At 32.0% G+C, this 27,264-nt stretch overlaps 1 protein-coding gene across 1 annotated transcript in view; it reads left to right on the forward strand.

Moving 5' to 3' along the window:
- Positions 1-27,264, forward strand: part of CNTNAP4 (contactin associated protein family member 4) — a 630,591-nt gene that overhangs the window by 405,175 nt on the left and 198,152 nt on the right. The window contains exons 5-8 of the mRNA XM_051996707.1: positions 4,758-4,961; positions 6,174-6,358; positions 7,536-7,679; positions 20,117-20,378. Coding sequence (XP_051852667.1) covers positions 4,758-4,961; positions 6,174-6,358; positions 7,536-7,679; positions 20,117-20,378 — 795 coding nt within the window. The remainder of the gene's footprint in view (positions 1-4,757; positions 4,962-6,173; positions 6,359-7,535; positions 7,680-20,116; positions 20,379-27,264) is intronic.

Consider the following 27,264-nt stretch of genomic DNA (forward strand, 5'->3'; position numbering starts at 1 on the left):
TATATGTTTATAAAATATTAAATATTTTTGTTGTTAACTTTTATCATAAAATGTCCATACCTAGCTCTTTAGGTCATATTAATTCTTAATTAGCATTGATTTTTTTCTGAAATATGTTTGCCTTTTATGAAGTAACTAATAATATAAATATCTCAAATTCCTTTATAGAGTGATCAAAGCTTATGAATATAGACTCTTTTTTTTCTTTTTTGTATCATTGGAAACCATCCAAGATCACATAACTAGTACATGTTTGATGCTGGATTTGATCTTGGCTCCTCCTGACTTCAGAGCCAGTGCTCTATCCATTGCAAACCTAGCTGTCTCCATGAACATAGTCATGGAACTAAGAAATACAAAGTATCCATAATCATCTGAAAAAAGTATTAAAATTACTAATAATCATAGAAATAATAATAATCATAATAATAATCCACATCATGACTATGAAATTAACAAAGCATAAGAGATGAGAAAATTTCCTGTTGGATAGCCTATGGGGACAAAAAAAAATTCTAGGAGGCAGAATCAAGATAAGAAATAGAAGGAAGAAATACAATGAAATCTCTTAATTTCATTTTTAGGAATGAACCTAAACCATTCTTAAATGTTGTTTTATTTTATTTTTTTATTTACTATACTAAACCATTTTTAAACAAATCTATATAACACATGATATTAAATTCTGTTTAGGAAATCCAAGAAAAAAAATCATTATGAGTCATTTTCCCAGACTAGGTCAGCACAGAGAGAAAGATTTTCAGACACAAGGGGGTTGAGGTCTGGGCAGTAATTGGAAGAGGAACATTCCAGTACAGGGATGTGACAAATGAAAATCCTAATAGAGTTTCTGGTTAATTAATAATCAATTTATTAATTAGGTTAGTAGACAAACAATGAATTGATGGTCAGTCATTTCTCCTGGCAACCAAAAACCCCAAAGGAAACTGTGGAATACATTAAATCTGCTAAAAAGGAACTCCTTGACAAGTGGAAGTTAACTGATTGGTGGGCATTTAATGAGAAGATAGGTTAAAAGTCTTCAACTCCTTCTGCTGAGAGCTTGACTTGATCATGACTTAGCAAACTCAAGACATCTGGGCAGGAAAAGCTATTTAAGTCCAGACTTTGATTAGTTTTCTATTGAGCTGCATAGACCTAAATGGATGGGATCAAGGACAAGGGTTCTTTCCCTGGGCAAAGGCTCACCTTGACTGGATTCTATTTACTCTACAGAAATTAGATTTACTAGTTGGGTAGTATCCCACCCAAACTAGCTAATTGGAACATGCTTTGATTGCTAGGAGAAATTGCCCACTTAGACCCTTCAAAATTGTCTGATCATTTCAAGAGTTGTGTTTTAACAAATAAAAGAAGAGTGGATCACAAATTAATAACTAGTTATTAATATAATAGTATTAATTTCTCTTAGAAACTATTTACCAAAACACATTACAGATCCTTAAATGTGATCTTGTGTAGGGTATAGAAATATGTCATAATTATTAGCTTGGTTTCTTGCTACCCAGTTCCCTGTCATAGATTCAAAGCAAATTCAAACATAGAGTCAAAGTGCTTAAGAGTGGCAATCCAGGTGAAAAGAGTCCCTTGTCTGAAATGGGTATCCATTAAAGAGTTAAAAACAAACAAACAAACAAACAAAAAACAGGGGTTTTGTGAGTCAGAACCCAGACTTACTTCTAGCTTCTAGCCTTTCTGAAATCTGCAGATGAATGACTAGGATAGGAATTCCACACCAAAGGAGAGCCTACATATCTATCATTCTCAACTAACAGAATTTTTTAGCTTGCTGATAGGGTCTGAGCCCAGCAATACTCTACTGTCAAGATTCAAATCTAAATGTAGAACTTGTAAAGTTTAGGCAATGAGGACATGTTCAGACTTTTCACTGGAAGTTTTGGGAAGTGTCTAAAAGAATGAAAGCTCACAGGTCCCTATCCTGAGATTTTGTGTATTAAGTTGGTATGTGAAAAAACAAATAAAAGAATAAAAGTGAAATAAGGAATGAATATTATTGATAGTAAAACAATAAAAAAATTATATATCATTTTATCAGTGATAATTCTGTTTGATAAATAATATAAATGCAAATATTTATATTAATATATTTATATGCATGCTTAATCATATATACATACATATCTGCATGTTTATGGATGTTTACACATGTATGTGTATACATTAAATAAGCCTTAATAAAATACCTAAAGCCCCATAACTCACAGACAAAGTCAGAGAAAGGAGTTAAATGTAGGTCATCTGCCTCTAGTCAGTTTCAATGATATCACCCTGAAAACTATGGAACTATCATAATTGTATTGCAAGCCTTATATATTAGTGACTTCTATCGGTTTTATTGGTCTTTTGGATGTTTTAACATTTGAGGATTATCATATGGTTAAGCATCCAGAAGTAACTAATAGCAATCTAATTGGAGGTTGAGCTCACATATTGGTGAGCCATTGATAGCAATCTTCTTAAAAAAAATAGAATTTTTTTAAAGTCATTGCTTCATATCTCAGTTACTTATGGTATGTTTTAGTTCCTCATTTTACATAATGGAATTGCTTCATACAAAAGAATTTTGATGCCATAGAAGATGAATATGGCTATTACAGAGTAATATCATTGAAGAGGAAGCAGAAACAGTAGGCAGAAGGAATAAAACAAATATTTTTTGGAGAAACCTCATTGATAGTTAATTGTTATAAGGATTTTTATCAAAAATAAACTTTGCTACTGTCATTGTTTTGAAGGATACATACACACATTTCATTGTTAAAATTTCACATCATAAAAATGTATTACATTTGTATTTTACACAGATATGTTTTCATTATGGACATTTATTTCACTGTATAAGGGAATGGTAATCAAGATACTTTTCATTCAAAATACAATATTTATTACAAAATACAATATTAATACTTCTTAAGTACTAATTATGTTATAGAAAAAATCAAACTTTATAATTTTCAATCATGATTATATAAAATTTATAAGATTTTTGAAATTAGTAAATATAAATGATTACTTTTAAAAATTTATTTATTTAAAACAAATATAAAATAAGAAAAAAGTAGAAAAGGAAAAGGAAAGAAAAAAAAAAAGGAAAACAAAACAAAACATTGTCATGTGTCCAGTAGAACATCAAGAAGGATTAAAAATATGTTCTAATGCATTTCCATTTCAAGAAAGCATGCATAATAATAGGAGGCATTATATTTATGACTATCCAGCTTTGCTTTCTTGTATATTATTCTTTTGTTCTCTGTTGCACACTTTTTACTTTATTCTTTTTTTTCTCCTTCAAAGATTACTTTTAAATATGATGAATCACTTGAATTCAATACATTTCATGCATATAAGATGTGGTGTGCTTTTTTTTCCCCTCCCTTCCTTCTCTTCCTTTTCCTTCCTTTCCCATGCTAAATAAGATTGGTAAACAGATGAACTCACTAAATTCTCGAAAAAATAGTTTCTTATTTCACTGGATTTCCCTTACAGATTCATTTATTCATAAAAGCATCTTTCAAGAGCAGTTGCTTGTTTCTTCTTACGAAGTGTGAAAGGCACTATGAGCTTCTTTACCTTATATCAGTTTCCTTGTATCTTATTCATTCTGTAAGTTATTTTGATAGGTGTTATTTTACATTATTAGTCCAGCATGTTGGGGTTATTTATTTTTTTTAATGAACTTTATGTATGTTACCTTGACACTTATTAGATGAAAAACTTAAAACTTTGAAAGAATAGTGAAGTTTCTCAGTTGTGACCTTACTATAACTGTTTAAATTTAAACTATCCCCTTTATCAATTTAGTTTTTAACATTAGGTGAGAAACTTAACATTTTGAGGATATCATTTAATCTTATAACAGATAAGACTTTCTAGGGTTTTTATTTTTATTTTTTTATCATAGCTATTGACTTAAAAAAATTTCACATTTGACTAAATGAAAAAATTGATTATAACTACAAGAGAAATTTAGATTACATACAGGGAAGATTTTTTTTAATAATGGATTTTATTATAATTTGTAAAGAAATTGGGTTAAAAGGAAAAAGATAATGTTTTAGTATAATAAATTAGACTAATATATACTTATTTGCTTTTTAAAATTCATCAATATTTGATATTAAAAGATGAAATGAGATGACAGACAATATGACTATGTCCCATTGATCTGGCCTACTAGCCAGGACAGCCTAACTTTAAGTTTAATTTCTGACACAAACACACTGGTTTAGTATTTTTGAGCAAGTTACTTAAAGACGCAACGCTAGTAGATCTTCATAACTACAAGCTGTAGAAAATGCATCAACATATATTGTCATAGAAAGTTTTCTTATCAGTGAATTCACAAGTGAAGCAGATCTTCTATTTCCACTTCCTATTCTCTCTAACACATAAGACATGAAAGAAGATACTGTATAGTTGTTACAATATTCGTTGGGAAGATATGGATTCAAATTCCACCTTCAGTATGTGGTGATTTTTTCAATTGTATTTCACTTAGTCCCAAGTAGTCTTTATTAGAGCAGTTTTTATTCCATAATTTAAGGAGCTTCTTTTTAGCAGTTCCCCATACCAATGAAATCACAGGTTCAGGTACATAGGATATAGATTTATATAGTCTATAAAAGGAGACTGCACATTTTTTTAATCCTATTTTTATATTTGTTAAAAAAAAAACTTTCATATTTAAAGGTATTTTTTAATATCTTTATCTTTAGGGTCTGAAGTGGTGGATTTTGATGGGAAAAGTTTCTTGCTCTACAGATTTGATGAAAAATCCACAAATCCCTTAAAAGACGTGATTTCTTTCAAATTTAAAACAATAGAAAGTGATGGGATTCTGCTCCACAGAAAAGGACAAAATGGAGATTACATCACCCTGGAATTAATAAAAGGAAAACTCTTCTTATTCATTAATTCAGGTAAAAAAAACATTAAAAGTCCATTATTGTCTAGTACAATAGATATCATTTATGTTAAAAACTATAGTCATGTGATATGTATGATTGTGCCAACATACCTAGATTCTACTACATACATGTATCTTGTTAAATACCTTTGCATCTATTTTTTTTTTTTTCAGCAAGGCAGTTGAAGTTAAGTGACCTGCCCAAGGTCACACAGCTAATAAATGTTAAATGTCTGAGGTACAAATTGAACTCACCTCCTCCTGACTTCAGGGCCAGTACTTTATTTATGGTGCCACCTAGCTGGCCCATGCATCTATTCTATTTAATAATTTAGAAACTTAACATTTGTTACTACTCATGTTTTTATTTGAAATTAGTGTGATAATGGTAAAAAAAAAAAATTGATTCTTTTCTGTTCTCATAATAAGATATCCACATAATTTTGTTGAGCTCCTGAGCTCAAGTAGATGATCTTTAAACTTTTTAAAAATACATATATAATGTTTTAATGTAATTTGACCTAGGTTTGGGATTCCAAGATATAATATAAAGAAGGATAGAGTGTCCGTGTCATAACAGAAAACACAGAGAAGGAAGCCAGCATAGAGAAAGTACAACATGTATCCTCACTGAAGAGAAATAATAATCAGGGCCAGTTAATAAGGACAGGGAAAAGAACAGGTCTCATGGAGAATCTAGGGAAGGGGACACTAAGTCCTTTAAAGGTCAGTGGAATTATTATAGGGTTTTCTGTGTCCAGCAGAACTAGGAATCTTGGGAAGAAAGGAGTAAAACTAAATAAGTTGAAATTGTGTCTTGTTGAACTGAAGTAATTGGGGAAATGAAAGACTACCTGCTATTCAAACTTTCTGCTGGAGTAAAAAGGTTATTATAAGCCTAACTTTAGCTGCATAATTTAGGGGATTTGAATCTTCCCACCAGTTGTTTAGTAACAAAATGAAGGCTAATAGGCCTTACCCTTAAAATCTATAAGTCTAAATTTTGCTTAAATATTAAGATTACATTAAATATCAGAAAAAACATAAGACATATTAAAGGGTGCCATATTTAATACTTATTTAAGGCAAGTTCACCAATATTTAAACTGGGGAAAAATAAACTAATTATAATCATAATGATCAGAATTGAATCACAACATGGGAACTATAATGTTTAAGTGAAACTGAGTTTTTTGATTTTATTTTTTCCCTCCTCTCTTTTAAGGTGATACTAAACTGCATTCTACTAACAGCCTCATTAACATCACCACGGGCAGCCTCTTGGATGATCTGCACTGGCATTCTGTCCTTATTGAGTACTTTAATAAACAAGTAAACTTTACTGTGGATAAACACATTCAACATTTTCATGCAAAGGGAGAATTCAATTACTTGGACCTAAATTATGAGGTGTGAAAATTACCTTTCATTTAATAAAGACTTTGTGATTTAAATTCCATTCAACAAGGAAAAGAAAATAAGATTTTATGGCATTTTCCTTTCATGGTTAACTAAAATTTTTGCTGAAATTTCTATTTAGATAGAATAAATAAGAATATGTTTTTATTAGATAGTAACTCCTACTGCCTAACATTATGGCACTTTATTATTATAGATAATTTTTTTATCTAACAATGCAATGACACAGTTTCATTTTCAGAAAACATCTCACAAATGATAAGAAGTTAATACTGAAAAAAATTTTTTAAAAATTTTGCTTTTGGAAATCGCATTGTAATTAAATAAAAGATGAGGAATTTCATCATATTTTAGTGGATTCCTGATAATATAAAGTCACATATCAGAACTCATAGAATTCAATTCCATATCCCAATAATACTATTTGATAAGTCAAAGAAAGAAAAAAAATAAGTATATAATCAATATACAGCTTCTAAGCTTTTTTTAAAGTTCTGAGAACATTTGTGAGCCTGCCCATTTAAAGGTGACTAAATTGTACCAAAATGTAATATCTTCTCTGTCCAATCCTTTGTTGCTCATCTTTATGGAAACTAGAAATATAAGTCCTATTGTTCATGAGGCATGAAATGGCTTTGACGAATAAAATGAAATGAACATTTCAGCCCTGTGTCAGATTTACCACAGTCAAATAGAACTAATTTATCAATGGATTGGCAAAGGGCAACAGCCTACAATTTTATACACAGACTGAAATGTATATACATCATAACCCTGTCTAGATAAGGTTTATTATTATCCTGATATATGATGAGCAGCACCAACCCCCAGCCCATTATCCACCAAGTAACTGCATTCAATAAAAGCCTGGTATCATAGTAAAACTTTAAAATTGCATTCATTCTGCTCCCTAAAATATATGTTATCAAAAGAGTTCCTATGTCTATACATTTGGTAGACCTATGAATCTGTCCTTTAATTGCCATATTTAACCTTTATTTGATATGAATACATCTGATATCAGTGAAAGGCTATAAAGCAAAATAATGGAAATCTGGACAATTCGTGATTCTTGTTGGCTGTATTTGAAATGTTTATTGTCTATGTAGCAAATAAGTTGTCAGAAAAATTATTAAATGGTTTTATTGATGTCTGTTTTCTTTCTAAGCTCAGCTTTGGAGGGACTCTAGCAGCTGGAAAATCAGTATCATTTTCCCATAGGAATTTCCATGGCTGTTTTGAAAATCTTTATTGTAATGGAATTAATATAATTAATTTGGCCAAGAGACAGAAACCTCAGATCTACATTATGGTAAGAAATTCAAAGACTAAAATATAAGAGGAGCAAAGGAGATAACAGGAGGGAGGGAAGAAAAGAGCCAGGAAGATAAATAGAAAGTAAGAAAAGGGAAAGAGACCTTATTTTCTGTTATATAAGATGGTCAGTCATATACTCATTTGATCTAATAATGTATTTCCAGCTTCACTGAGAACTTGTGTGGGAGGAGCAAGGGAAGTAATTAAGTTAAAAAAGAATGGAAAGTAATTATAAAGGAAATTTGGAGTGTTTGAATAACTGTGAAGAACTTAGGGAGGAAAATTATGAGAGATTTAGACAAATTAGAGTACAATTGGAAGAAATTGAGCTCTGGCAGAACTTAAGATAAATGAAATAAAAAGAATGAGTTGAAACAGATGGGGAAGAAGAGAAGCAGAAAGATGAATTTAACATGGAGAGTAGGAGCCTGAGAAGAAGAGGTAGTAGGACTCAAATGGGAAAAAGAAGTTGGTAAAACAACATAATTAAAATAAGTAGATAAGGCAAGGTAAAAGGCTGGCAATAAAGAGAAAGCAAATTGGTGTGATTGTCAAGGAGATGACAAAAGGAAAAGTTTTGCAAAGAGTTGACAAAGATAATTCTGGAGATAAAAATATCTAAAAACAATATAATAGCCATTTTCTAAGAGAAGTAAGGTATTCAAAAGAAAAATGGATAACTAAAGGATCTCACTTGTAGAAATTATGAAATACTAGGAAAGTTTTGTGATGATCTCTCCAGCATAACACATATCTAGGAACTGCTAGCCATAGAGGCTTACAACCTTTGCCAGTTCCTCTCAAATTTCCGCTCTTGGTTACCTTAGCATTGACTGTTCTGGCATTTCCTGTCTCCTCAAAGAAACTGACACCCAGTATTTCCAGTAACTCACATTTCAAAGGAACAGTTCCATTTGTATTCCAGTTTAAAATATTTTTCTCAGCAAAGGGGAATAAATGAAAAGTTTCCTAGAATGCCATCTTGAATCAGGTATGAAACAACTAATTGTAATCTCAAACAAAAAGGAGAAGAGCTAAGTAATAATATATCACAAAACAATTAAAATCACTTGAGAAACTAATATCTAAGCCTCCTTGGATTATTCATAACAAAATTCTCCCTTAGTAATTTTCTATTTCACTTCCATTGAGTATAGACAAGTAGGGTTTTCTTTGTGATGGTTTGTTTCTTTGTGGATAACTCTTTTCCTCTCATGCATTCTGCTGCCTTTATCACCACCATAGTTTCTTCATCTGTAAAATGAGAATTATATTAGTAACTACTTCTATGTTGTTATGAAAATTAAATGAGATAACATATATCATGTTTTCAAAACCCTGACATGCCACATAAATGCTTATTATTATTGTTATTATTATTATTTATTATTATTACCAAAAGTTTGTCAATATATGTGTAAGGATACCATCCCTCTCTAATCTCAATCAATGGTTATACAAAGAATAAAATTTCAAATATGTAAATAAGGTATTTTATATCCTGTGATTTTTATATGAAGTATAAATATATGAAGTATAAATTAGATTTAAGAAAAAAATTGATTCATTGGCTGAAAGTATCAGTCATATCTGTTGAACAAAGTGTAAAATCACATTGCATTTCTAATTTCATTTTAAAATATTCCAAGACTATCCTTAGTTCTTGTGGCCAAGTCATTTTTCTTTTCTGAAGAATACTTATATTTGTTGTGGAGTTACTCTATTCTCCTGTAGTTACCTCTTGACTTCTTAACCGATAGTAATTTTTTATTCCATTCAATATTTTCTTCTCCTTACTTATATTTTCCTACTATTTTTTAGTTTGGGATTATGTACTTAAAATAATTCTCTCTTGGATATATTGGTTCTTTTCCCCTCTGTAATCAGATTGTCATTACTATTGCCAGTACTGAGTGATTGGTATTAGACCCTACCCTGTACCTCAATCTCTGATTAGTTAGTCTCCAAATTCTATATCCAGAGTGTCTTCTTCTCCTGACATGATCCTAAAGTAGGAGTTGGTTCAATGTTTTGCTATAACCTTGATTTACCCCAGTGATATATGACTTTTCTCTGGTCTTTGTAGAGCAACCTTTTTCTCTCATTCTTAGGAACTAAGATGGTCCTGCCAACTTCTGTAGCTCCTAGAAGCATGTGGCTATATCTTATCTTTCTGTGTTGTGATTTAGGCTTATGCTGCTGCCATCTATGTTTTGACTGTCTGCATATGGCTTTAGATTGATATTTGGAGTTTTGGAGTCTTTCGATTCCTCCAGAGCTCCATGTCTTACTCTTTTGTTGTGATGACTGGCTCTGACTAGCTTTAGGGCTATTTTCAGAAACTTCAGCTGGCTGACCTAGTAAAATTTTAGCCAACTTTTGGTCTACTTGCCTGACCTTGCATTGATTTCTATGTTGTTCTTCTCTCTGATTCTGTTAGATTCATACTAGCCATCTTGTTTTATTATTCTTTAATTTTTTTTTCTGTGTTTTTGATCCTTCTGGAGTCATTTTCAGATATTTTTGGGGGTTTATGCAAAACAGAAAGGTGTCTCTGTAAACTTTCATTTCATTATATTAACCAAAAGTCTAGTTTCCCTATATTTTAGCAAAACATTTCACAGTCTGTCACTGCAATTGTTGATGACAAAATGAAGTGGTGTGACAGATATATAGTATAGTTAGATGAAATTAAAACTGTTTTTTTTTTTTTTAATCTTCAAGCAAAAGTTGGATGGGCATATATTTTATTGGGGATTATTGTCCTGGTATGGATTGAAATAGAATTCCAGGTCCCTTTCTAGCTCTAAGATTTTGTGATAAATAGAATATATGATCTAGGTGTCATAATCTACCAGCAATTTTCTTTGCTTTCCTCTATGGATTTGAGGGGATAAAAAGACTCAAATAAGTCTTAAGTCTAGAAGAAAACACTTAGAACCTGGGAAAATCTGTGTGATGTCATTCTGGTCTTTTGGTACTGACCTAGCTGACTGATTAAGTTTCCATAGTAACAACTTGAGTTCAGGGGTGGGGGCAGAAATTAACCCCAGCCAGGTTACAGTAATTTATGAGACTTGTTCTTCATTTCCATAAAAAAGGAAGCAAAAAGATATTTAAATTTTCTTTTATGTCATAGGCTACATATTTCTTGGATTTCTTTGTTCCCAATAGGCCAATTTTTCTGCCTTTATAATTTTTGTAATTCTTTATTTAGCCTTTAATCACCCACATAGAGAATAATCCCAGTTTTCCAGATGGGAACCAAGTATCATTCGTTGATGAAATAAAACAAATAAACAAAAAACTATCAATTTGATATGATAGTTGCCAATAAATTAATATCAATTAGGAATTATTAAAGTGTTATGATTATACATTTTCTCAAAATAATAATGTTGGTAGCCTAAAATATAGTATTTTAATATCAATTTCTGGCAGAGAAATGCAGAAGTGTAATGTTGAGAATTGCCAGCTCAGTTTTGGAAGACTGATTTCTATTTGACTTTTGTCACTAACTCACTGTGCTACTTTTAGCAAATCATATAGCCTGGCTTGGATGTAAATGATTTCTAAGATCTCTTCTTGCTCTAAAATTTAAACCCAGCTAGCTTTTTCACAATCTGTTATTGTAAAGTTTCAGTTATTAGAGTCATGAAAAGCAAAGATTTAGTTTAAAATTTAAAAAAATACTTTAATATTCAACACTATTATGAAATATATTACTTTTTAACCATTCCAAAAGAAATTCTAATTCTAATTTGTATTCTTCTAGAAAATACATGTCTGGATTCATTTCATTATGAAAATGAGTTATATTTATTCAGACTGCCAAAGCAAAATTGAAGTTATTCTGCATTATACATACAAATACATACTCCATTCTAGTCAAAGTGCTCTATTTGCTGCTCCCTCAACAAGATGTTCCATGTTCAGTTTTTATTTATTTGTATCAGTGTTTTTTTTTTTTTCCTTATGCTTGACATCTACTACATTCTCACCTCTTCCACTTTGAATCTTCACCTCTTTAAGGATCATCACCTCCTTTATAAAACCTTTCTTGAAGACAGTTTCTCTCCTCTCTCTTTTAACAAAAATGATTTATTGATTTTTTCTTCTGTTTGCACCTCACAGTTATTTTAACCCCCTTCTCTCCTTGTCTCCAGTGTGAATTCCTAGTGATAAAGAAAAACAATGAATAAAAACATCAGAAACTAAAAGGAACAATCATGTATATAATGTTTGTTGTAGGAATTCTTTGTCCCTTTGCCTTGAGGCAGATGCTAATATACCATTATACACACACACACACACACACACACACACACACACACACACACTGCCAGGACTTTCACTGTATGTTCTTACTCCTCCCATTTGAATGTGAATTTATAAAAAAGTAGAAACTCATTTTCTGTTTTTGTATCTGGAATACATAACACATTATCTTTCATGTTGTAGTTACTTGATAAATTTGTAGAGGGCTGGGAACAAGGCAGAGGGCTGGAACTCTGAAAAGATGTACTTGAATATAAGACAGCAGGGTACTTAAGGCTAAGTATGTACTCAATGTGAGATGAAGGTTCCATAACCTTTGGTAATGTAGGGAAGGATTGGACAGCTGAGGGACAATCAGAGCTGGGAAGACTTCAGGCTTTAGACTCCAGAGTCCAGGATCCATCTTTGACAAGCCATGTGGCAGCTTGCCTCCTTCACTTCTCCTAAAGACCAAGGACTTTGACTGGTTCTAGCTCTGACTGATCTTGAGGCCCTCCAGAGAGCTAGCCAGGATATTACATTTGATGAATTATTACAAATGAGTATATGTGAATTTTATTTGTTTCAAATAATTTAAATGACTTTTTACCATTCTGTGGTACAGTGATGGCTGATGATAATTGAGTAGAACAGTTGCCAATACATTAACTTTCTTTTTATAAGGAAGTTACTTAATTACTCAATTATACTTTTATCAAATTCTTCTACCAGTATGGTTCATTATAAAGCTTAGGTAATGATAAGTCTCATCACTTTCAATGCCTTTCTATTGTTTCCAAGGTCAAATTTAAAATTCTCTGACTTTTAAAGACCTTTAAAACTTTTGAATTTCTCAAATCTTCTGAGATCTTACTACATTGCACAAATTTTGCTATCTTGTGACATTGGCCTCCTTATTTTTCTTCTCATAGACAACTGTATTTCCTTATGTTGACTTGTGTTCACACCTCTCTCCCATTCCTGAAATGATCTCCCTCCTTGCTGCTGTAGCTTTGTTCAAGTTTTAGCTTGTCTTAACTTTTGTATTAATCTCTCCTAATCCTTTTTTTTAATTTTAATGCCTTCTCAATCACTTCCTTCTCAACTTATCCTGAATGTGTCTTGCTTGTACATAGTATTTTTTTTTTTTTTTGTATCCCCAGCTGTTAGAATAATGACTGACCAGAACAGATATGGAAATATGTTTAGAAGAACTGCACATGTTTAACCTATATTGGATTGCTTGCTGGCTTGGAGAGGGGGAAGGAAGAAAGGAGGGAGAAAAATTTTGAAATAAGGTTTTGCAAATGTGAATGTTGAAAACTATCTTTGCATGCATTTGGAAAAGTAAAATACTATTGAAAATAAAGAATAGTAACTGACTTCTCTTTATAATTATGCCAATTTACTTTCACTGGAGGGGAAAAGGGAGTCTTGTCAAAATCTCAGGTAGAGATCTTTCTCTCTGTAGTAGGCTAGGAACAGGTCTACACTCAGCACTAAGGAGAGGGCAGACCTTATCATAGTAAATCGGGAAAGTTCTAGATTCTGATGCATTTAGTATGAAAGGTTCAGATAAACTAGCATTACTGTTGACCAGTAGACCCTGATTACTCACATTTAGAAAAGAAAGACTTTTTTCAAACCTACCTTTGTGCTGACTATGTGATACTTGAAAAACCCAGTGACATATTAAAAAGTTTATTATTGGAAGTATTTTGCTTTCTCAGTTCTGAAAGGTCCTTCATCCATAGTTTGCTCCAGCCATGATAATGAGGTTAAAAAAGAGACAAACAGGAGGATCACTAAACTCATTAGGACTACAAGCATATTTCCTTGACTTATATTTAGCTATTGTATCTTTGCACTCTTATTTTTGTAACTTCTGCTTTTTCATTTACCATTATGTGCCCTTCCTAGGGCAGTCAGGTTGCTTAGTGGATAGAGTTCTGAGAAGACAAGATGACTTATTTTTCTGAGTTTCAAATCCAGTTTCACATCCTTACTATCTGTGGATCTAGGCAAGTCACTTAACCCTGTTCGCCTCAGTTTCATCATCTGTAAAATAAGTCGGGGAATGAAATCGCAAACCACTCCAATATCTTTGCCAAGAAAATCCCAAATAGTGTCACAAAGAATCAGATACAATTAAACAACTGAACAAAAACAACAGTATGCCCTTCCTATATGTCACTGCTGCAACAACTCTCACTCCATGTGTTATTCCCTTGGCTTAAAGACTACTTGATTCTTCTTTATGCTCAATCATTTAGATCCCTATATTGGGAATGTTATACTTTGTCTCATTTTTTAAATAATAGCTTTTTATTTTTCAAAATACATGCAAAGATCGTTTTCAACATTCACCCTTGCAAAACCTTGTGTTTCAAATTTTTCTCCCTCAATTCCCTCTCCTCCCCATCCCTAGACAGTAAGTAATCCAATATAGGTGAAACATGTATAATTCTTCTAAATGTATTTCTACATTTGCCATGATGCACAAGAAAAACAGATCAAAAAGGAGAAAAGAAAATTAGAAAAAAAAAACAAACAAGCAAGCAAACAATAGCAAAAAAGGTGAAAGTACTATGTTGTGATCCATGTTCAGTCCCTATAGCTTTCACTCTGTATGTAGATGGTTCTCTCAATCACAAATCTATTGGAATTGCCCTGAATAATCTTATTGTTGAAAAGTATTAAGCTGATCATGATATAATCTTTTTGTTGCTGTGTACAATGTTCTCTTGATTCTATTCACTTCACTTAGCATCAATTCATGTAAATCTCTCCAAGTCTTTCTGGAATAATTCTGTTGATTTATTCTTATAGAAAAATAATATTCCACTATATTAATTTATCATAACTTATTTAATCATTCCCCAACTGATCAGCATCCACTCAGTTTCCAATTCCTTACAAAAAGTGCTGCTACAAAAATTTTTGCACATGTGGGTCCTTTTCACTTTTTTAATCTTTCTCAGATGCAGACTCAGTAGAGACACTGCAGGGTTAAAGAGTATGTACAGTTTGATAGCCCTTTAGGCATAGTTTCATATTGCTTTCCAAAGTAAATCAGTTCACAATTCCACCAACAGTGTAATAGTGTCCCAGTTTTCCCACATCTTCTCTAAGGGTTATCATTATCATTTCCTGTCATTTTAGCCAATCTGAGAGATACGTAGTGGTACCTCAGAATTGTCTTAGTTTGTATTTCTCTGATCAATAGTCATTTAGAGCATTTTTTTTCATATGATTAGAAATGGCTTTAATTTCTTCATCTGAAAATTGTCTATTCATATCCTTTGACTATCAATTGGGGAATAGCTTGCATTCTTATAAATCTGAATAAAATATATATTTTAGAAATGAAGCCTTTGTCAGAATTCTTGGATGTAAAAAAAATACCAATTTTCTGTTTCTCTTCTAATCTTGTCTGCATTAGTTTTGTTGGTACAAAATCTTTAAAATTTAACATTATTGTCTCTTGGTTTTAAATACAAATGAATGAAGCTTTATTTAAAATATACAATTATGTAATGCTTTAAAATTGCTAAAAATTATCCCATGAAGTAACAAAAATATTATTTCCATTTTACTGATGAGGAGACTGAATCTCACAAAGATAAAATGATATCCATAGTCACATGACTAGAAAGGAAGAAAGCTAGAAAATATAAACACAGGCCTTACCTGCACCAGAATAAAAACAATATTATAAAATGGCAATCATCAAAACCATTTGGTACTGGCTAAGAAATAGAGTACTCAATCAGTGAAGTGAAATAGGTTAGGTTCACAAGACACAATAGTCAATGACTATATCAGTTTAATATTTGATAGACCCAAAGACCCCAGCTTCTGGAAGAAGAACTCAGTACTTGACCAAAATTGCTAGGAAGATTGGAAATTAGTATGCAGACACCAGGTATTGTCTCACACCTAACACCGTATATCAAGATGAGGTTGAAATGGGTTCATGATTTAGACAAAGAGTGATACTATAAGCAAATTAGAAGAAGAAAGGATACTGTACCTCTCAGATCTATGGAGAAGAAAGGAATTTGTGGCCAAAGAAAAACTAAAGTAGATTATGTAACACAGCATGGATAATTTTGATTACATTAAGTTAAAAAGTTTTGGTACAAACAAAACCAATGCAGACAATATTAGAAGGAAAAGAATAAACTGGGAAAAAAAAATTTTTTTACAACCAAGCCTTCTGATAAAGGCCTCATTTTGAAAATATATAGAGTATTGATGTGGCTCTTTTCAACAGAGGGCTGATTCAGGCCAGCTCCAATGATTTTGTGATGGAGAGAGCCATCTGCATCCAGAGAACTATGGGAACTGAGTATGAATTACAACATAGTATTTTCATTTTTTTGTTGTTTGCTTTCATTTTTTTTCTTTTTGATCTGGTTTTTTGTGCAGCATGATATATCTATCTATCTATCTATCTATCTATCTATCTATATATATATATATATATATATTTAGAGAGAGAGAGAGAGAGAGAGACAGAGAGAGACAGAGACAGAGACAGAAAGAGACAAAGACAGAGAGAGACAGAAAGAGAGAGGGATTGCACATGTTTCATATACACTGGATTGCTTGCCATCTTGGTGGGGGGGGGGATTTGGAACACAGGAGTTTTTTGCACAAGTAAATTTTGAAAACTATCTATGCATGTGTTTTGAAAATAAAAAGCTATAAAAAATAAAAACACAGATCTAATTTCAAAATATAACTTACTTTTTAATGCAATACACTGTAAGGATTACAGTTCCTGATCCAAATAAAAACTCTATTAATGTCTATGTGTGTATACAGGCATATCCTGTTTAAAAGATCCTATTGATATGGTATAACTCTTAGGCATAATCCTGAGGTTACCTGGCTTTAGGCTATCTTGTTTTAGGAATAATGTGTTTTTTTTCTTTAGGCCATCTTGCCTTAGTTTAACTTGTACTGTCAGAATGCGGAGTCCAAAAGATTTTTGGCTATCAGATAACAGCCTCCTAGCCAGTGAGAATGAGATAATTAGGGGCTGATGAACATCAATAATGAAGTGCCTAAAATTAATGCAACTTCATTACAAAATTGTAATTTTTGACCTAGTGACATTTTAGGCCTAAAATTACACTTGTGGAAGGTTCCAACACCACCTCCCTCATTTCCCCACCCCATGAGCTTTGACCAGCAACCTATGAATAGGGTACATGTACACAAAGTAAGAACCTAATCACTCCTCAGCTCTACCTCTAAGTCATAAAATTAGCTTTAGTAACATAAAACACTTTGTTGCTCTCACTTTTTCCTATAAAAATATTGGCTTGACCCCTATTTCTTCACTGTTTGACCCCTGTTTTCTTCTTTAGGAATTTAGCCTGCTTAAATTGGCATTACAATGATAATACACTTTGTTCCTTGAAATTCTTTTCAGATATTTTGTGACACTGTTCTGAAACCCCAACATTTTGAGAGTCCCCCTGAATTTTACTTTTTTTTCCAGTGCCTTTCCTCCAACATTATATTGTAGTGTTATTTCTGGTTCAAAGACTATAGACAGTTTAATAGTTCTTTGGAAATAATTTCAAATTTCTTTACATATATATTTATTTATTTTTAAAGCTTTTTATTTTCAAAACATATGCACGGCTAATTTTTCAACATTGATCCTTTTATAGTCTTGTGTTTCAGATTTTCTCCTCCTTCCCTCTACCCCCTTCTCTAGATGGCAAGTAATACAATATGTGTTATAAATGTTAAAATATGTTAAATCCAATATGTCTAAACATATTTATACAATTTTATTGCTGCACACACAAAAAAAATAAATCTAAAAGGAAATAAAATGAGTAAGAAAGCAAAATGCAAGTGAACAACAACAAAAAGAGTGAAAATGCTATGTTATGATCCATACTCAGTTCCCACAGTCCTCTCTCTGGATGTAGATGGCTCTCTTCAACACAGGATCATTGGAAATGGCACCAGTCATTTCATTGTTGGAAAGAGTCATATTCATCAGAATTGATCATCCTATAATATTGATGTTGCCATGTATAATGATCTCCTGGTTCTGCTCATTTCACTTAGCATCAGTTCACATAAGTCTCTCCAAGCCTCTCTGAAATCATGCTCCTGATCATTTCTTATAGAACAATAATGTTCCATAACATTCATATACCATAACTTATTCAGCCATTTTCCAATTGATGGGCATCCACTCAGTTTCCAGTTTTTTGCCACTACAAAAAGGGCTGCCACAAACATTTTTGCATATTTGGGTCCTTTTCCCTCCTTTAAAATCTCTTTGGGATAAAAGCCCAGTAGTAACACTGGTGGATCAAAGGGTATGCACAGTTAGATAACTTTTTGAACATAATTCCCAATTGCTCTCCAGAATAGATGGATCCATTCACAGTTCCAGTGATAATATATCAATGTCCCAGTTTTCCCACATCCCCTCCAACATCCATCACGATCTTTTCCTGTCATCTTAGACAATCTGAGATGTGTATAGTGGTATCTCAGAGTGTCTTAATCTGTATTTCTCTGATCAATAGTGATTTAGAGTACCTTTTCATATGATTACAAATAGTTTTAATTTCTTCATCTGAAAACTGTATGGTCATATCCTTTGACCATTGATTAATTGTAGAATGGCTTGAATTCTTATAAATTTGAGTCAATTCTCTCTATATTTTAAAAATGAGGCTTTTATCAGAACCCTTAGATGTAAAAATTTTTCCCAATTTATTGCTTCCCTTCTAATCTTGTCTGTATTCATTTTGTTTGTAGAAAAACATTTTAAGTTATATAATAATGTTCTCCTTAAAGAATTATTTTTGCCTTTGTTCTAATGGGGAAGACAACTTGTAAATAAGGACTCTATACAGAACTAATAGTGATATATTTTCTTAAGAAGGGATAAGAAAATGGAGCAAAGGATAGAATTTGGAACTAAAAACTTTAAAAAAATAAAACAAATGTTAAAAAAGGTTTTAACATTTAATGAGGATAAATTTAAAAATAAAAGGAATAATAGCACTAGCAACTAGGATGGGAGAGATGAAAGGGGAGACAAACTTATAAAAGCCTCCTATTGCAGGTGAACTAAGCCTTGAAGGAAGCCAGACAGAGATATGGGGTACAGAGAGGGACAGACACAGAGACATAGAAAGAGAATATGAACATGAGGTGTATCTGTGCATAGATTTCAAGAAGACAGTAAACCTGAATGGTGGAAAAAATAAGTCTTCATTTCAATATAATTTGTCCTATTGATAATCCTTTGATGGGATCAAGTGAGAACTTTTGTTTGTTTAAGAATGGGAAATATGGTCATGTTTTCTTCTAAATAAAGAATTATCCTGGTGCAATTAAAATTGGTTTGACAAGATGAGAGTTACACATTAAACTTTAGAAAGCCATTTAATGAAGATGTAAAGAGTACTCTGTCATGGATCAAGGCATACTTTAAATAAATCTTGAGCTAAATATCTATTATGCAAATGCACATATATAGATACAAGCACTTTCATATAGTATGTGTATACATATGCATGTACATATAATATTTACACACATAGTTTTATACTTTTATAAGCTCAATATCTATTTTGTAGATATTTTATATTACTATATACATATATGTATAGGAATGTGATTTATATAAATATGCATGTATGTGTATGGGATATATCTGTTGCTATGTATATAAACATTGTAGTTAACTTGGGAAATAGAGTGTAATAGTCTTAACTAAGAGCTGGAAATAAGAAAATCAGGACTTCATATGGAAAATGGGAAAATAACTGTCTAGAATAATTAGGAAGGTTAGGATGGTAAGGATAGTTAAGTATGTTACTACAATTTTTAAGATTCATATCAAGAATCATGTAGAATTAGTATCCACAAGGAAGAACTCTATGAATATTTGCAAAGCTAATAATATGTTGTCAGATATAGCCAATGAGTCAATTTGTTTGTTTAGATATATATTTTATTTTTGTAAGCATTCAGGGAGGTATAGCAAGTTGAGGAGAAAGAAATCCATTGAGAAATGATGACATTTTTTAAAACCACAATTAAATATTTATATTAAAAATGTATCACTAGGACAAAAATGCCATTGTGGAATCTGACTATTATATCCCTTTATTTTGTTCTTAGGGAAATGTGTCATTTTCTTGTTCACAACCACAAACCGTTCCAGTAACTTTTTTGGGCTCTGGCAGCTACCTAGCACTACATGGTTCCTCTGGGCAGGATGAAATATCTGTGAGTTTTCAATTTCGCACTTGGAATAAAATGGGACTTCTGCTATCCAATAACTTTCATCAGTATTCTGGAGGTCTCCTCCTCTATCTTCATGATGGAAAAATTAAACTGAATCTCTTCAAATTAGGAAAACAACAAAGTGACATAACAGCAGGTAATAAATATATTTTAAGTATTTTTGTGCCAGATTACTTGACTTTTATTTATAATCTTGCTTTTGTATCTCCAAAAAGGCCTACCCAGTTTTCTTGATCATAATAGGAATTTAATAAATAATCATTGGATTAGCCAATTTATGACTTCATCAGTGAAAGAATCTTTGTATTAATAAAATACACAAAATAATTATCATTTTATAATTGAATATTTGCCATTGTGATCCTCTGGCATTTTCTTAATAAAATCTTTGAGAATATATCATGGAACCATAGATTCAGGCTTAGAAAGAACCTAAAAGGCAGCATTCCAACTATTCTAATTATTATCCTCTCTGGTTCTGAATTTCAGGATTCATTATATTCACATTGAAGGTGAGAAAAGAATAGAGATAACTTTTTTATGTGCACGGGACTAAAACTTAAGTCAAGACTAAAAGTCAATATGCCCAGCACACATTAAACATTTAATAAATAGTTCAGTTAAAAAGTTCAACAAATATGTATTGCCAAGCATTGTAATTTTCTTGCCATTGAGAATACAGAGAGAAAAATGAAGTAGTCTCTCTCAGTTATTCCTTCCAGCTTTTATCCTTCTATATGTTAAATGCTTCTGGATAGATATGTATATGGGTAGAACAGAGGAGAACAAGAGAAATACATTGATTTTATATGCTTTCACTTTTGACTTTCAGATAATTTCTTAAGTCAATGACAGAGTCTGGCATTGATGTTCAATATTGGTCAATTTATTGAGTGAGTGTGTGCTTTTAGGTCCCCAGTTCTTGAAATACTATTACTTTTCATAAATGGGGGTGTTACAAGAATTTTGCATATTTTGAATGACATCCAGGTAATAAAGATAGTAGAGTAAAGGTTACTAAAAAGTCATTGATTATTTTAATTTTAAATTTATATTTATAATGTGATTTAAAGATCATTTACTTGCTTTCTTTATTTCAATGTTTCTCCTTTATAGATGACTGAAAGTTAAAAGTTCAAATGTAAAACTATGAATATTGCATTAAATTTTAATGACAACTACTATGTAATATCTACTTATGGAATGTTAATGCTGTGAAAAATTTGCAAAAGTGTGTCTGGAAAAGGAATAAATCAAAGCAGTTTCATTTTAATTATTAATAGGTTTCCTGAGACCATCATTTGAAAATGTTAATTTCATAGAAAGTATGTCATTGATGTACAGCTTATTGTGATGTATTTGACTTCTTCAATAGCAGTTTCAATCACAGCCCAATTATAAACATGTTAATGAAATTGCTTCCGTGCAATGTCAGTCTAACAGGCTCTGGAAAGGTAGTGTCATTTCTAAACAGTTTATTGGCATGTATTTTTGACAGATTAATTGAAAAGTATAAGAATGTACAAAACACCCCCAATGATTTTGAAGTCATAATAATCATGTTTAAATGCAGAAATTATCACTGACACCATATGATTTAATGTATTTATATTCATAGATGATATAAAGGGTTGAAAATAATTCATTGAACATGTCTATATAAATACAGAAAGTAACTATAATTAAGAGGATAAACTTCTGTTTCCTCTCTAAGAAAGATATTTCTGAATAAAACCACAATGAGCTTTTGATATGTTGCTTTTAGAGTCACTGGAGAAAGTAAATTCCACAATAAGAAACTGACTAATTAAGTTTGTATGATTACACAGGTTTATTACTCAATAAACAAAGACTTTTGACCTAGGTTTCACATGTACAATATTTGGTAATTAAATCAGAGAATCAGAATATTATTTTGACCAGAGAATGTTACTTCTGACCAATGAATGGAATTCATTGCCATTATCTTTTTGGAAAAAAAAAATGAGGTGCTTATCCATAATTAGCAAAAGATTTTTAAAGATGAAGGATAGCTTACTTTTCTTTTCTTTTTTTAAATAATAGAGACAGAAATTAGCAATTTTTTATTCATTTAAAATCCATACTATTTAAAACTCAAGGAATCAAAAGTTGAAATTTGTTGAGTGCTGAACTTGAATTAAGTTGTAATTTCAATAAATCTATAAACCATCTAATCTCAATTTCCTAATGAAAAACATAGCTTTGTGAAATGTAATACTAAATAATTCTTGAAATAGTATATCAAATTTTAAAATGCAATCAGTTTTATTCCATGGAATGAAATTCCACGGAATTCCATTCTCTCTAACTTTGTCCACTTTACAGATTTCAAAACTATCAAAAATCAGGTGACATCAATAGTTTAAAAAAGTATATAAAATCAATATTAAAAATTTGTAATATTTATTCCTTTAGTCACATTTCAGGATTATATAATACACAATATAAAATATCTTCATACCTTACTATGATTTGAATTCTTCCTGCTTTTTTCACTAAATATTCCTGTGTCAAGTTATCTGATTTTAACGTGATAAAAGAGTTTATTTTAACCAGGTGTTCTGGTCTGATCTTTACTCAGGCCAGTTCCTTGATCATTTATATTTGATATTCAAAAGGAACAAGACATTTAAAGGTCATTTGAAAGTTAGCAAAAGAATTACCTGTAACAGAAGAATGTATTTATCAATGATATCCATTGATATCATTGATTGTCCTAATTGTCCTCCACTGAGGACACATATTTCTTCTAAATTTCCTTGCTTTGGGTGCTCGTTATTTTCTATTAGCCAAACAATAAAGAGAACATATGTAGTTCCTTCTGGATTTTATGTACTCATAAGATCAGGAAGTGACATCAATAGACTGAATCTTACATCCTTTAAGGTAATCAAGTTTCATTTCACTACCTTTTAATTAAAATTAACCTAATTTTCCTTTTTTTTTTTTTAACTAACTTTTTATTGACAGAATCAATGCCAAGGTAATTTTTTACAACATTATCCCTTGCCCTCACTTCTGTTCTGATTTTTCTCCTCCCTCCCTCATCCCCTCCCCCAGATGGCAAGCAGTCCTATACATGTTAAATAGAATTAACCTAATTTTCACGAAGGAAGGATAAATCTTATTATTTCACATTATGCTTCACCTCTTGGTGAAAAGGTCCATGAGATGTTCTAGAGTAAAGGTTTAAAACTCATAACTCTAAAACTCCCAACTGTGGCCTGAGCTACATGTTACTGGGAAATGTTTAACAAAATAAATAAAAACATAGCATAATAGAGAAAATGTTAATTTGTAGTTTTCTAAGTCAGTATAGATGGAAAGAGATGTTTCTGTTCTAGTTTGAAACTACCCTTCAAGAGGAAATATTACCATTTTAATTGCTTTAGGAATGATACTGGTCAACTCTGACCTGTGGTATTCAAGAAGATTCATAGAGGCAGCACTAAAGAAAAGGAAAAAAAAAAAAAAAACTGAAACAGAACCATAGCAAAACCAAATCTAATAATGTAATGGCTCCTCAAATAAGTGACTAAATATAGAAGAATCCTAGGAACAGATGAGTCTAGGTCTAAATGATGACGTCCATGTGGTAGGTGATATCATATTATTATTTTCCCAGTGGGTTTTCTCAGCACCAGAAATAGCAAAAGTGATGAGACATTCTGCATGGTCACTGAGCCTTATCACAGGTCAGGGAGAAATGCTTTCCAGGGAGCCCTATGACAGGAGAGATACAAAGTACTTATTTCATTAAGAGAGCCCTGAAAAACTCTCTTCTTCTGTGGGGAATGGATAGATATTTTCATGTTTCTGTTGCTGAAAAATAAGCTATTTCCTAATAATAATTTAAAATTTTGTTGTTCAAATCTTTCTTAGAAAATTACATTGGTCACTTGGTATTATACTGCCAATGATATGGAATGTCTATTCAGTTCTACATTATAGGAAACAATATGCTTATAGTTGATCTGGCTTTTGCCACTAAACTTGCACACTTTTCTGCCACTAAGTTTTTACTTCCTTTGGGATGTATTCCCTATTTTGGGAATGGGCTAGGCCTGGCTCTATTATCAGTTTCCACTAAGGGACCCTGATCTACTTCTGCTGAGATTCATGACCCCTGCCATTCAGATGTGGGTCTGGGCCTCCTGCTCACAGGTTGTTTTTGGTGAATACATTGTCTTTGCCTGCTTCCCATTCTTCCAGTGTTAACTCCTACCTCTCTATGCTAGAACATGAAAATTGTCTACTGGAATTCTGCTGCCTTATGCTGGGATATAGCCTGGAAGTTATCGAACTCCTATTTATGGAGCTTCATATATCTCCCTTGCCCCAGACTCGACTGTACCACACTTGCCACCCTGATGTTGAGGGGGTGAACATTATGTAACATTCCCTGGCAAGACCTGATTTTGCCTCTTCCTTTCCTCCCTCACCCTCAGTGCAGAATATTATTGTGGAATTCCCCTGCTGCTTCCTTCCTATGCTCTGCAAGGGTTGGGGAATTGTTGGTGTCTTACCCTTGTTAAGACCTGGCTCTACCTTCTCATACTGGGGCCACTAAACTAAAGGGAGAAAGGCCCTGTCTCTGGCCTGTCTACCATATTCATAAGGTAAAGAATTGACATGTGAAATAGCTCTTACAATCTCCTAGGATTCTAAGTGATCATGCTCTTCTTGCAGCAAAATCTCCTTGCTGCGAGTTGATCAAGACCAAAGGATAAAGGAAACCTGATGTCTCAAATTCACTAAATTTCTGCCAGAACAGGAATGCTTAGTTCAGATTAGCCACCTGTGCTCTAGAAAAACAAACAAACAAACAAATAAAAAAACATCATCAACAAAAGCAAATTTAGAGACTACCAAGGCCAGTAATGTACTCTGTTTGCCATTTATAAGCATTAACTATTTTAGCCAATGTTGAATAATGCAGGGACTCCTTATTGGAAATTTAATAAATCTGTGGAGAGAGTGGAAAGTTTTTTAAATGATTTATCAATCTTGCCTGTCCTTATCATACTAACTGGGATATGATTTGTATAGTTAACTATGTCCCCAATTCCAAAAATGTCTCCTCAGAAGAATTAAGCATTGACCTTTCAAGTGTTTCTCCTACTAGCTTGCTCCAAAAAATCATAAAAAAAAGTCCATATGGCAAGAGTTCAGACTGCCCTTTCAGATGCTCAATAAAATCATAAAAATTAAAGAAAAGAAAAAAGTAAAGTAGTTCCTTCAGCATAGTTGTTAGAAAATATGTTTAAGAATTTCCTTATCATTATTGCGGTTGCTCATGCTTCCTCTCAGATGGTTACCTCTTTGACATATGCAATTTAAAGGATTGAAGAGTGCTTGTTCAGTTGCATTGATTATTACCAATAATTCATTCAAATCCAAAATTTCTTTCCCTCTTCAGACTCCCTTGAATTAGGAAAGAGTATTCTTTAAGTTTCTCCTGAGACAATTGGATAATTATTATCCATTTTTGAGAGGAAAATGTCTTTCAATTCCTTAAAATTCCATCCCTCTTAACTGCTTTGATGATAACCTGAGCTCTGAAAAAATCTAATAGAACATGGAGGAAACTCACTTTAAACTAATAGCCTAAAAGGTCCAGCTGATAGCCTTAAAAGATATTTTGCAGGAGTTATAATCAAGATAACGTTCTTAAGGGTATAGAGTATATTCACATCCGTTTTGTATTGATAAGTGGCCACATTTTATTCTTAATCTCCCAAGGTTTAAGGGGACATCTCATGGTGCTCCATAGCTACACTTCCTATCGAAAAAACACTCTCAGAAAGTAGTATGAAGGTCTTTTCTGCCTACTCCCCACTTTAATAAGATTATTTTATTCCAATCCTGCAAGATTATACCAATATCTGTGGACTGACCTTAACTCAGGACAGTCAGTCCCCTGATAGTTTATGTTTGATATTGAAAAAGAATAAGATGCTTTTAGGTCATTTAGCATATATAAGCATATAGAATAAATAAAGAAGATCTATTTAGTCAAAGGAGGAAAAAAAGATATGTATTGTGGATACTTCAAAGTAGATTTATCTCTGTAAACTCCATTGATTGAATTGCCTATTGTTTATCACACCTGAAACATCAGAGAAGATGCCTAGAGCACCTCATAGATTTTTTTGGTCCTCATGGGGACAGGAAGTGATGCCAACAGCCTGAGCCTTTAATTTCCTGAATTAATCAAGTCTCCAGGATGCTTTAAATAAATAGTTTAACTTGCTGGGGGAAAGAGGTTAAGATATTGCCCCTGTGATGCTAGGTTTCCCTGGATACCGGATGCCTTGCTTCAAATGAGTGACTCATAAAAGGAATTTTCTAGAACCTTATCTGGTTAGTGGAGATGTTATATATGAGACTAATCCCTTGATACTGTCAAATAAAATCATATGGTTTACTATATAGACTAGAATTAGCCCTGAATAATAGTTATGCTTTTTTTTTTTTTCTCTTGTTCAATTTTCTCATCATAAATCACTCACTTTCTTCTTCTTCTTTTATGGAATTAGCAGGCAGGAATAGACTTGTTATTTATGTGGGAGTTTTCCTTGAGTCAGCTATCTATGTATAGTCAGAACATCAACTCATCAAGATTTTTTTTAAAAATAGGAATAAGGAAAAAACACATATGGCTTACTATTGACGTAGCTTAACCTTGAAATTTTAAACAAATGATTAAAAATAAAAAAAAATTAAAATTAAAAAAGCAAAATAAATGACATCAACAATGACTATAATAATTCTATCCTGAAGTTTAATCATTGTAAATTAAGTGCAAAATCAAGGAGACCAAAAGAGCATAGAAAGGAGTTTAGTCAGCAAACGTCTGACTTACTTGTCAGAGAGAGCTGCCAAAAGCAATATCAGATTAGAATATGAACTTATTTATAAAATTTTACAAAGAACAATCATGGATAGGTATGAGCAGTATAGTGTCAAAAAGCAAAGAGAAGAAATCGAAGACAAACATC

Source organism: Antechinus flavipes, chromosome 1 (assembly GCF_016432865.1).
Source record: "Antechinus flavipes isolate AdamAnt ecotype Samford, QLD, Australia chromosome 1, AdamAnt_v2, whole genome shotgun sequence".
In the NCBI taxonomy this organism is placed as follows: domain Eukaryota; kingdom Metazoa; phylum Chordata; class Mammalia; order Dasyuromorphia; family Dasyuridae; genus Antechinus; species Antechinus flavipes.